This window comes from Rhinopithecus roxellana, chromosome 2 (assembly GCF_007565055.1).
Source record: "Rhinopithecus roxellana isolate Shanxi Qingling chromosome 2, ASM756505v1, whole genome shotgun sequence".
Taxonomy (NCBI): Eukaryota; Metazoa; Chordata; class Mammalia; order Primates; family Cercopithecidae; genus Rhinopithecus; species Rhinopithecus roxellana.
Window position 1 is genome coordinate 142,727,492 of NC_044550.1, and position 12,671 is coordinate 142,740,162.

General features: G+C 46.3%; 1 protein-coding gene across 2 annotated transcripts in view; it reads left to right on the forward strand.

The window, feature by feature from the left end:
* Positions 1-12,047, forward strand: part of KLB (klotho beta) — a 39,512-nt gene extending 27,465 nt beyond the window's left edge. Inside the window, exons 4-5 of one of the 2 annotated variants that reach the window (XM_010384446.1) lie at positions 9,271-10,414; positions 11,222-12,047. In XM_010384446.1, coding sequence (XP_010382748.1) covers positions 9,271-10,414; positions 11,222-11,607 — 1,530 coding nt within the window. In that variant the 3' untranslated portion in view covers positions 11,608-12,047. The remainder of the gene's footprint in view (positions 1-9,270; positions 10,415-11,221) is intronic. The other variant, XM_010384454.1, reaches the window with a different exon arrangement.
* Positions 12,048-12,671: the final 624 nt, after the last annotated feature.

A 12,671-nucleotide genomic window follows, 5' to 3' on the forward strand; every position in this document is an offset into this window, starting at 1 on the left:
TAGAGGGAACTTACTGTCATTTCTGTGTCAGGTTTTTGTTATAATAGTAATGTCAAAATGATAGGAAATTTGTTTTTAGATTTTTGTTTTGCCAAAAGCAAATTATTAGCAGCGCCTTGTTTAATTGATTCTTGCTGTTTCACAGAGTTGGGTAATTTGCCTTCTGAGGTCTCTATATCCCGGTGGAGCCTTCCCACACGTCTCATTCCTCACCCCATTCAGCTGTCAAAAGTCATCTCCTCCATAAGGCTTCCCTCCACTCCAAAAACCATCCTCCTATCACTTCTCTTCCTCTTTTCCTGCTTTTCTGTAGCATACTCGCTACCATCTGACATACTATTGTGCTTTCTGCATTTGCCATACTTATCACCTGTTTCCCCCTACTAGATTCCCCCTACTAGAATGCAAGCTGCATAAGAGCAGAAATGTCTGAGGCTTTGATGCCTGCTATATGCCTCTCTAGGGCAGTGCCTGGCACATGGCAGGTGCTCGTCTTCTAGAACCAGGTGAATGAATGAGATTGCCTTTTAGTTTTATTATTATTTTAACTATGCTACCTGGAAATCAAGAAATCACCTTTTAGAGCCAGATGAGACCTTAAAGACCTCCCATTCCAAATCCTTCATTTTGCAGGGGAGGAAAGTGAGACCTATCAACTTGCTGAGATAACGAGCACTGGCAGAACTGTTAACATCCCGTCTTCAAGCTTCCAGATGCACAGTTGTCTAACTGCTATGTATGCACGTTCTCTCTACTTCACCTTTTTTTTTTTTTTTTTCTGAGACGGGATCTTGCTCTGTCACCCAGGCTGGAGTGCAGTGGCACAATCACAGCTCCCTCTAGCCTCAATCTCCTGGCCTCAAGTGATCATCCCACCTCAACCTTGAGCTGGGACTCCAGGTTCTAGCCACTATGCCCAGCTAATTTTTGATTTTTTGTACAGACAGAGTCTTACTATGTTGCCCAGACTGGTCTGGAATTCCTGGGCTCAAACAAACATCCTGCCTCAGCCTCCCAAAGTACTGGGGTTACAGGTACAAGCCACTCCATCCAACCTACTTAATGTTAAAACCCTCATCTTACAGGCAACGCAACTGAAATTTAGGGGGTGGTTACATAACTTGCCCAAGTTACCTAGGTCTGTCTTCCAACCACTATGCTTTAAGCCTTCACAATACCAGGCCGGGCGCGGTGGCTCAAGCCTGTAATCCCAGCACTTTGGGAGGCCGAGACGGGCGGATCACGAGGTCAGGAGATCGAGACCATCCTGGCTAACACGGTGAAACCCTGTCTCTACTAAAAACTACAAAAAACTAGCCGGATGACGTGGCGGCGCCTGTAGTCCCAGCTACTCGGGAGGCTGAGACAGGAGAATGGCGTGAACCCGGGAGGCGGAGCTTGCAGTGAGCTGAGATCCAGCCACAGCACTCCAGCCTGAGTGACAGAGCGAGACTCCGTCTCAAAAAAAAAAAAAAAAAAAAAAAAAGACTTCACAATACCACACTATTGCATTGGTTTTGGTTTTGTTTTTTCTTGAGACAGAGTCTCGCTCTGTTGCCCAGGCTGGAGTGCAATGGTGCCATCTTGGCTCACTGCAACCTCCGCCTCCCCAGTTCAAATGATTCTCCTGCCTCAGCCTCCCAAGTAGCTGGGATTACAGGCACCTGCCACCATGCCTGGCAAATTTTTCTTTTTCTTTCTTTTCTTTTTTTTTTTTTTTAAGAGACGGAGTTTCATTCTTGTTGCTCATCGCCTAGGCTGGAGTGCAATGGCAGGATCTTGGCTCACTGCTGCAACCTTTGCCTCCTGGGTTCAAGCAATTGTCCTGTCTCAGCCTCCCAAGTAGCTAGGATTACAGGCATGTGCCACCACTCCCGGCTAATTTTTGTATTATTAGTAGAGACGGGGTTTCACCATGTTGGCCAAACTGGCCTCGAACTCCTGACCTCAGGTTATCCACCCACCTTGGCCTCCCAAAATGCTGGGATTATAGGCATGAGCCGCTGCGCCCAGCCAAATTTTTGTATTTTTAGTAGAAACAGGGTTTCACCAAGTTGGCCAGGCTGGTCTCAAACTCCTGACCTCAGGTGATCCACCCACCTCGGCCTCCCAAAGTGCTGGGATTACAGGCGTGAGCCACTGTGCCCGGCTTTCTCTTTTCTTTTCTTTTCTTTCCTTTCCTTTTATTTTTTCTCTTCTCTTCTCTTCTCTTCTTTTCTTTATTGAGACAGAGTCTCACTGTGTTGCCCAGGCTGATGTGCAGTGGTGTGATCTTGGATCACTGCAACCTCTGCCTCCTGGATTCAAGCAATTCTGCTGCCTCAGCCTCCCAAGTAGCTGGGATTACAGGTGCCCACCACCACGCCCAGCTAATTTTTGTATTTTTAGTAGAGATGGGGTTTCACTATGTTGGCCAGGCTGGTCTTGAACTCCAGGCCTCAAGTGATCTGCCTGCCTCAGCCTCCCAAAGTGCTGGGATTACAGGTGTGAGCCACCGTGCCCAGAAATGCCTGTATTCTATTAATAGAAGCATATGGAAAGACAACAAGATGTACAAGGATTGAGACCAGACAAAAGGGTTCAAACCATGAATTAGCAAAGTTCTCAGGTTATGAATCTCAACCCCTGTGGACATTTATTTATATTTATATAATTATTTATTTAATTTTTTTTTTTTTTTTTTTTTTTTTTTGAGATGGAGTCTCACTCTGTCGCCCAGGCTGGAGTGCAGTGGCATGATCTCGGCTCACTGCAAGCTCCGCCTCCCAGGTTCACGCCATTCTCCTGCCTCAGCCTCCCGAGTAGCTGGGACTACAGGCGCCTGCCACCACGCCCGGCTAATTTTTTATATTTTTAGTAGAGATGGGGTTTCACTGTGTTAGCCAAGATGGTCTCGATCTCCTGACCTCGTGATCCGCCCGCCTTGGCCTCCCATAGTGCTGGGATTACAGGCGTGAGCCACCGTGCCCGGCCATAGTTATTTATTTTTGAGACAGAGTTTTTGCTTTGTTGCCCGGCTTACTGCAATCTCTGTCTCCCGTGTTCAAGCAATTCTCGTGCCTCACCCTCCTGAGTAGCTGGGATTACAGGCGCCTGCCACCCTGCCCAGCTGATTTTTTGTATTTTAGTAGGGACAGGGTTTCACCATGTTGTCCAGGCTGGTCTCAAACTCCTGAGCTTAGGCAATCTACCTATTTCGGCCTCCCAAAGTGCTAGGATTACAGGCGTTAGCCACCATGCCCAGCTGTGGATATTTATTTATTTGAAATAGTCTCACTCTGTCTTCCAGGCTGGAGTGCAGTGGCATGATCTCAGCTCGCTGCAATCTCTGCCTCCTGAATTCAAGCAATTCTCCTGCCTCTGCCTCCAGAGCAGCTGGGATTACAGGTGCCTGCCACTATGCCCAGCTAATTTTTGTATTTTTAGTAGAGATGGGGTTTCACTATGTTGGCCAGACTGGTCTCGAACTCTTGGCCTCAAGCAATCTGTCTGCCTCAGACTCCCAGAGTGCTGGGATTACAGGTGTGAGGCACTGCACCCAGCTCCCTGTGGATATTTAAACAAGACTTTAGCAAGAGCTCAGGGTGATTAAGGGGGAAAGGTATAGAGAGCAGAATAAACACAGTGTCTCATCTTCAGCTTATGTCCCCTCCAGAGCCAGTTCCTACCTCTTCCTTCACATGGCAGAGGCAGGAGAGCTCAATACTATTCATGTTCAGATTTTGCTAAGTGTTCCAAAAATGTCTTTTTCCCTATCACTTCAATTGGGTTTATATTTTTCAAAATTCCAGACCTAGCAAAGAAAGACCCCAGGAGATATAAGAGTTCCTTTGCCTGCCTGTATGGGAGACCCAACCTACAAGTTCCTGCTTCAGCTAAAACCCACCTGTTCCTTAGATACTGTGAATGTCTGCCCCTTCTACATTTCAGAGCAAGAACTGACCACGGGGTCGGGAAAAGCAGTTCTGTGATCTGTCAGGTCTGGGTTTCATGCTCATCTCTGGAGCCCAGCGAGGAGCCAGCTTCACTTGAACCACTTGGATTAAGAATGAGGATAAGGCTGATCCGAGTGCACTGGTGTTTACAACTTATTGGTTCCAACCAGTTATAGATTTCTGGTCCTTCTGTACTCCCACTGCTTCATTTGGGTAGCCTAAACCTAAATAAATAAATAAATAAATAAATAAATAAATAAATAAATAAATAAATAAATAAGGATGACTGGTTTGCCAAGAAAAGTTACGGTGCTTTTTGAAAAATCAGCCAATAAACATATGAATAGACACTGTGTACGCAGAAAACTAGATGTCCTCTATAGGGAGACTGACAAAATTGAAGTAATACTTGAAAAATATTACTAAGCCAGGCCGGGCGTGCTGACTCACTCCTGTAATCCCAGCACTTTGGGAGGCCAAGGTGGGAGGATCACTTGAGCTCAGGAGTTTGAGACCAGCCTGGCCAATATGGAAAAACCCTGTCTCTACAAAAAAAACTGGGTGTGGTGGCATGGGCCTGTAATTCCATCTATAATTCCATCTACTCGGGAGGCTGAGGCAGGAGTATCACTTGAGCCCAGGAAGTGAAGTTTGCAGTGAGCCGTGATTGTGCCACTGTACTCCAGGCTGGGCAAGAGAGCAAGACCTTGTCTCAAAAAAAAAAAAAATTACTAAGCCTAACTTTGCACATTTCTATCTTATTTTCCCTAGCCTCTTAGCATTCTTTTCTCCTCCACCGTTTTACTTTGAAAAATTTCGAACTTATCCAATAGAAATGCATATTCCCTTCATCAAGACTGACTGTTAACATGCTGCCATATTGGTTTCAATTCTGCCTCTCTCCCTTTTTATTGAGACAGGGTCTCAAAAAAACCTCCACCTCCCAGATTCAAGAGATTTTTGCCTCAGCCTCCCAAGTTATAGGTGCCTGCCACCACACCCAGCTAATTTTTTGTATTTTTAGTAGAGACGGGGGTTTCACTATTTTGGCCAGGCTGGTCTCGAACTCCTGACCTCGTGATCCACCCACCTCAGCCTCCCAAAGTGCTGAGATTACAGGCGTGAGACACTGCACCTGGCCTCTGCCTCTCTCTTTTATACTTTCGATAAATTGCAGACATCATTATACTGCACCCCAAAATATCTCAGCATGTATCTCCTAAGAACAAGGACATTCTTATGATTCCCAGGAAATTTAACATTGATTCAACGCTATCTAAAATACAATCCATATTCAATTTTTTTCAATGTTCCAAAAATGTCCTTTATGGATTAAAAAAATCTTCGATTAAGAATGCAAACATGGCCGGGCGCGGTGGCTCAAGCCTGTAATCCCAGCACTTTGGGAGGCCGAGACGGGCGGATCACGAGGTCAGGAGATCGAGACCATCCTGGCTAACACGGTGAAACCCCGTCTCTACTAAAAAATACAAAAAACTAGCCGGGCGAGGTGGCGGGCGCCTGTAGTCCCAGCTACTCGGAGGCTGAGGCAGGAGAATGGCATAAACCCGGGAGGCGGAGCTTGCAGTGAGCTGAGAACCAGCCACTGCACTCCAGCCCGGGCAACAAAGCGAGACTCCGTCTCAAAAAAAAAAAAAAAAAAAAAAAAAAAAAGAATGCAAACAAAGATCAAACATTGGTTGTCATGTATCTTTAGCCTCCTTTAATTCAGGGCAATCACCTCATAGCACTGCCCTGTTTGAAGAGTCCAGGCCAACTGCTTGTAGATTTCTCTGGTTGTTCTTCTGAGTCTAATGACTCAGTTAACCATTTCTGGAAATAATACTACATAGAGGATGTGCCTTTTTATCACATCAGGAGGTCAATGATGTCAATTTGTTTCATTACTGAAGATATTACTGTGGTTGAAGTAGTATCACCAGATTTCTTGGTTAAGGTGGCATTTGCAGCTAGGCACACTTGTTCACTCCTGTAATCCCAGCACTTTGAGAGGCCAATGTGGGTAGATCACTTGAGCCCAGGTGGTCCAGGACGCAGTCTAGTGTGGGCGACAGAGCAAGACCCTGTCCCTCCTCCCCACTCCCCCCCCCCAAAAAAAGAAAAAAGAAAAAAAAGGTGACATTTGCCATGTGGTAACTTTTCCATTTTTAATTAAGAAGTAATCTGATGTTGGTCAGGCTCAGTGACTCACACCTGTAATCCCAGCACTTTGGGAGTCCAAGGCAGGCATATCACTTGAGGTCAGGACCAGCCTGACCATATGTGGCAAAATCCTGTCTCTACTAAAAAAAAAAAAAAATTAGCCAGGCATGGTGACACGGGCTTGTAATCCCAGCTACTTGAGAGGCTGAGGCAGGAGAATCACTTGAACCTCAGAAGCGGAGGTTGCAGGGAGCCAAGATCGCACCATTGCACTCCAGCCTGGGCAACAGAGCGAGACTCTGTCCAAAAAAAAAAAAAAGAAGAAGAAGAAATCTGATGTTGATACTTGGGACTCTATGAATATCCTATTCCTCAACAACATTTCACTCCATGGTTTTAACATTCTTTCATGAGCCGGGCCGGGCCCAGTGGCTCACACCTGTAATCCCAGCACTCTGGGAGGCCAACGTGGGCGGATCACCTCAGGTCAGGAGTTCAAGACCAGCCCGGCCAACATGGTGAAACCCTGTCTCTACTAAAAATACAAAAACTAGCCGGGCATGGTGGCGGGCGCCTGTAATCCCAGCTACTCAGGAGGCCGAGGCAGGAGAATTGCTTAAACTGAACCCGGGAGGCGGAGGACGCAATGAGCCAAGATCGTGCCATTGCACTCCAGCCTGGGAGACAAAAACGAAACTCCATCTCAAACAAACAAAACATTCTTTCATGAACCTTGCCTTAATTGTTACTTTGTAGATTGCAAAATGGTAAATTTCTAATCGGATTATTCCCTCTACATTTATTAGCTGGATTCTCTTAAATTTGATGTCTTGTAATTCATTATTGTCATTATGATATTGTTCCTTTTGATGCTCAAATTGTTTCTAATTTAGTCAATGGGACCCCTCAAGCGGTTCCTGTCTTTTCGACATTTCCCTTTCAGTTTTTAAGCACTTCCTTATTTTCGGGCACAAGATGCCCAAGCTTCACCTCATTCTTCTCCTAGAAAAAGCCATTTCTCCAAGGAGTACAAGGTCCTTTTGGTGGGGAATAGGATTTTACAAACAAGCTCTGGGAGCTGGGGTTGGGATTGGGATGCATCATCTTTAACTGGAAAATCAACCTCTTAGCAGATTAATCATACACACTTGCTGAGACTAATGCTTTCTGAAGGTTTTCAAAGACATTTTTATTTGATCTCGCCTTACCCCATATCAAGACTGCCTTTTATAAACATCCGTTCGATACCATGATGTTCTGAGTTTTCAAAACACTGAAACCATCTAGGCTAGGAGGATTTTACTCAAATAATTAATTATATACAGATTTAACTTCATGCTCACATGATCAATGTTCTCTTAGTTTAATGTTCTAGATAACTGGTTGGCAGATGGCAAATGGGCAGTGATATGGTTTTGTAATTAAACTATGAAAGATGACACACGAAAAAACAATTAGAGGGAAAATATTTACCAAAGGTTAATTATAGTTTTTTCCTGGTGTATTTAAATTCTCTCATGAGGGGGAAAAAGTACTTTAAAACAAGTACATAACTTTTACTTTCCCTTATTAATCTTGAATTTGGAAATGTTTTTCTTTTTTCTTTTTTTTTTTTTTTGAGACGGAGTCTCGCTCTGTCACCCAGGCTGGAGTGCAGTGGCCAGATCTCAGCTCACTGCAAGCTCCGCCTCCCGGGTTCATGCCATTCTCCTGCCTCAGCCTCTTAAGTAGCTGGGACTACAGGCGCCGCCACCTCGCCCGGCTAGTTTTTTGTATTTTTAGTAGAGACGAGGTTTCACCGTGTTAGCCAGGGTGGTCTCGATCTCCTGACCTCGTGATCCGCCCGTCTCGGCCTCCCAAAGTGCTGGGATTACAGGCTTGAGCCACCCCGCCTGGCCGGAAATGTTTTTCTTAAGGGCTATGTTTTAGTTTAGACTCAAGGGCCTAGCAGGCAATTATTGCCACTAGGGAAAATGAAACCCAAGTCATGACTACATTGTGTTTGTACAGTGCATTAGAGTTCCCAGAGTCACTGAGTCCTCACAGCACACCTGTGAAGTGGGTGAGAGTACTCCATCACTATATAGCTGCCAAGCCTGAGTTTCAAAGGGGCAGAACTATAACAGGAGTCCAGGGCTCTGTCCTTCATGGAGAGACAAAGAATGAGACACTGTCGGATCCAAGTGTCAACCTTGGGAGTTTCTGGGGATATTCTACTGTCCTTTCCACCCATAACCCAAGCGCCTTGCATAGAAAATGTGTCAGCATTCTGTTGGATTAATAAATGCTATGTTCTCACAGGCACATGGGTCGGGGAGACATGATGGACGCAAATGTGGTATCGCTTGGACTTTTCTTTTTTTCCTTTTCTTTTCTTTTTTTGCTCTTGTTGCCCAGGCAATGGCGCGATCTTGGCTCACCGCAACCTCTGCCTCCCGGGTTCAAGCGATTTTCCTGCCTCAGCCTCCAGGGTAGCTGGGATTGCAGGCATGCGCCTTCAGGCCTGGCTAATTTTGTTTTTTTGTTTTTTTTTTTTAGTAAAGATGGGGTTTCTCCATGTTGGTCAGGCTGGTCTCAAACTCCCGACCTCAGGTGATCTGCCCCCCTCAGACTCCCAAAGTGCTAGGATTACAGGCGTGAGCCACTGCCTCCAGCCTGGACTTTTTAAATAGAATTTAGAGATATGCATTCAGCAAATGCAGGGGGTCATTGCCTACCCTATCGTACCAGCCTCTTTTAGGAATTGTGCCTGGGGTCAACCAGCCTCCTCTTCTCAGTGAAATCTCTACAACAGGAATTTCAACTTTGTCTTCAATTTATGGCAGGGTTTAGAATCTATCTTTTGTTATTGCTTTTAACTGAGTGTACCAAGCCAATTTCCTGATGCATTTGAACAGAATCACATCAAACCCCACCATGTAACCTGGGATTTAAAGTCAAACGAACTGGAAAACGGCTTCCCAATGTTTTCTCCAACAACTTGTTTTCTAAGCCAGGGCCCGGGTGTAGCTCCTTCTGTTTTCTGGTCTCCCTAGGAGATTTCAAGGACTGGAAGAGGCCTGGCGGTGGCTTAGGCCTGTAATCCCAGCACTTTGGGAGGCAGAGGTGGGCAGATCACTTGAACCTCGGCCTGCCAGCGCATGCTTAACCTGAATGAGCTTGTTTTTCACAGCCCGAGTCTGTGGCTTCGTCCCCACAGTTCAGCGATCCTTACCTGTACGTGTGGAACGCCACAGGCAACAGACTGTTGCACCGAGTGGAAGGGGTGAGGCTGAAAACACGACCCGCTCAATGCACAGATTTTGTAAACATCAAAAAACAACTTGAGATGTTGGCAAGAATGAAAGTCACCCACTACCGGTTTGCTCTGGATTGGGCCTCGGTCCTTCCCACTGGCAACCTGTCCGTGGTGAACAGACAGGCCCTGAGGTACTACAGATGCGTAGTCAGTGAGGGGCTGAAGGTTGGCATCTCCGCGATGGTCACCCTGTACTATCCGACCCACGCCCACCTAGGCCTCCCCGAGCCTCTGCTGCACGCCGGCGGGTGGCTGAACCCATCGACGGCGGAGGCCTTCCAGGCCTACGCTGGGCTGTGCTTCCAGGAGCTAGGGGACCTGGTGAAGCTCTGGATCACCATCAACGAGCCTAATCGGCTAAGTGACATCTACAACCGCTCTGGCAACGACACCTACGGGGCGGCGCACAACCTACTGGTGGCCCACGCCCTGGCCTGGCGCCTCTACGACCGGCAGTTCAGGCCTTCACAGGGCGGGGCCGTGTCGCTGTCGCTGCACGCGGACTGGGCGGAACCCGCCAACCCCTATGCTGACTCGCACTGGAGGGCGTCCGAGCGCTTCCTGCAGTTCGAGATCGCCTGGTTCGCTGAGCCGCTCTTCAAGACCGGGGACTACCCCGCGGCCATGAGGGAATATATCGCCTCCAAGCACCGGCGGGGGCTTTCCAGCTCCGCGCTGCCGCGCCTCACCGAGGCCGAGAGGAGGCTGCTCAAGAGCACGGTCGACTTCTGCGCGCTCAACCACTTCACCACTAGGTTCGTGATGCACGAGCAGCTGGCCGGCAGCCGCTACGACTCGGACAGGGACATCCAGTTTCTGCAGGACATCACCCGCCTGAGCTCCCCTACGCGCCTGGCTGTGATTCCCTGGGGGGTGCGCAAGTTGCTGCGGTGGGTCCGGAGGAACTACGGCGACATGGACATTTACATCACGGCCAGCGGCATCGACGACCAGGCTCTGGAGGATGACCAGCTCCGGAAGTACTACCTGGAAAAGTACCTTCAGGAGGTCCTGAAAGGTAAGGGCGGGGCCCCTTCAAACACAGGGAAGAGCGAGATTCCTGACAAGAACAAAGAATGAGAGGGGCAGGCTGGTGCCTGAAGGCATCCGATTGGCACCCAAGTCCTGTCAACTGAATTTTGTCTTGAAAACTGGCCTATGGATTTTTGAAAAAATTTTTAAATCATAAAAGTAACACACACCCATTATAGAAAACGGGGCACATGGAGAAAAGTTTTTTAAAAATCACCTGAAATCTCACTCCCCAAGATAAACAGTCACTATTGTGGATTACTTATTTTCAGCATGCTTGCTAGGCTTTAAAAAAAAATTTGTGGGTACACAGTAGGTGTATAAATTTATGGGATACATGAAATGTTTCCATACAGCCATGCAAAGTGAAATAACCACATCATGGTAGCCTAAGCGAGCGAGTGAGTGGGGAAAACCAACTGTGATTCCCGGGCTGCACCAAGAGCACGTCTGAGGTTTACAATCAGGCCAAATAGGCAACATTTTTCTGCTTGTGACCCTTTAAACAAAAGTGACAACCTTCACTGCTCTGCTCCTTAAATTTGCTTTTTCCTCCAAGAGTTTTTGGATTATTTATGGATCACAGTTTCACAAATTTATTTTAAATTATACACATTTTCACTTTCTCCTTTACATAGATCATAAAAGAATAAATGTCAAAATTAAAAACCTCCAATAAAAATCACTACCTTTATTATGGGCATAATTTTAGGTTGTTTCAATGAAAACTAAATTCTTGTTCAAAGATATTTCAGTCCATTTGTGATTAATGTTAATTCCTGATCTTTTTCAGCTTACCTGATTGATAAAGTCAGAATCAAAGGCTATTATGCATTCAAACTGGCTGAAGAGAAATCTAAACCCAGATTTGGATTCTTCACATCTGATTTTAAAGCTAAATCCTCAATACAGTTTTACAACAAAGTGATCATCAGCAGCGGCTTCTCTTCTGAGAACAGTAGTTCTAGATGCAGTCAGACCCAAAAAAACACAGAGTGCACTGTCTGCTTATTCCTTGTGCAGAAGAAACCACTGATATTCTTGGGTTGTTGCTTCTTCTCCACCCTGGTTCTACTCTTATCAATTACCATTTTTCATAGGCAAAAGAGAAGAAAGTTTTGGAAAGCAAAAAACTTACAACACATACCATTAAAGAAAGGCAACAGAGTTCTCAGCTAACCTGATCTTATTTGTCTGCATGACAGCTAGCTTAAAAATTCATTCCAGTTCCATATGCTGGTAACTGACAGGAGATATACCTGTATTATAGAAAGACAATTTGAGATACAGCTGTAACCAAGATGATGACAATCGTCTCTGCTGTGTGGTTCAAAGAACTTTCCCTTAGGCATTGTCATCAGTGAATTCAGTTCTTGGATGTAAACATAAAGGCTTCATCCTGACAGTAAGCTATGAGGATTACATGATACATTGCTTCTTGAAGTTTGATGAGCTGTATTCCATCATTCTGCTCTAGCTTTCATCTCTACCAATAGCTACTTGTGGTACAATAAATTATTTTTAAAAAGTAAAACTTTGGGCCGGGCACGGTGGCTCACATCTGTAATCCTAGCACTTTGGGAGGCTGAGGCGGGGAGATCACCTGAGGTGAGGAGTTCAAGGCCAACCTGGCCAACACGGTGAAAATGTCTCTACTAAAAACACAAAAATTAGCCAGGCGTGGTGGCAGTGGTGTCTATAATCTCAGCTACTTGGGAGGCTAAGGCAGAATTGTTTGAACCCAAGAAACAGAGGTTGCAGTGAGCCGAAATTGCGGCACTGCACTCCAGCCTGGGCAACAACAGCAAGACCATCTCAAACAAACAAAAAAAGTAAAAGCAAAACTGGCCGGGCGCGGTGGCTCAAGCCTGTAATCCCAGCACTTTGGGAGGCCGAGACGGGCGGATCACGAGGTCAGGAGATCGAGACCATCCTGGCTAACACAGTGAAACCCTGTCTCTACTAAAAACACAAAAACTAGCCGGGCGAGGTGGCGGGAGCCTGTAGTCCCAGCTACTCGGGAGGCTGAGGCAGGAGAATGGCGCAAACCCGGGAGGTGGGGTTTGCAGTGAGCTGAGATCCGGCCACTGCACTCCAGTCCGGGCGACAGAGCGAGACTCCGCCTCAAAAAAAAAAAAAAAAAAAAAAAAGCAAAACTTTGTAACTGGATAGTCAAGTGATACATAATATATATTCTGTCACTTCTAATAAGGTGCTTTCCCCTTTAGGTCAGGGTGGTTCTA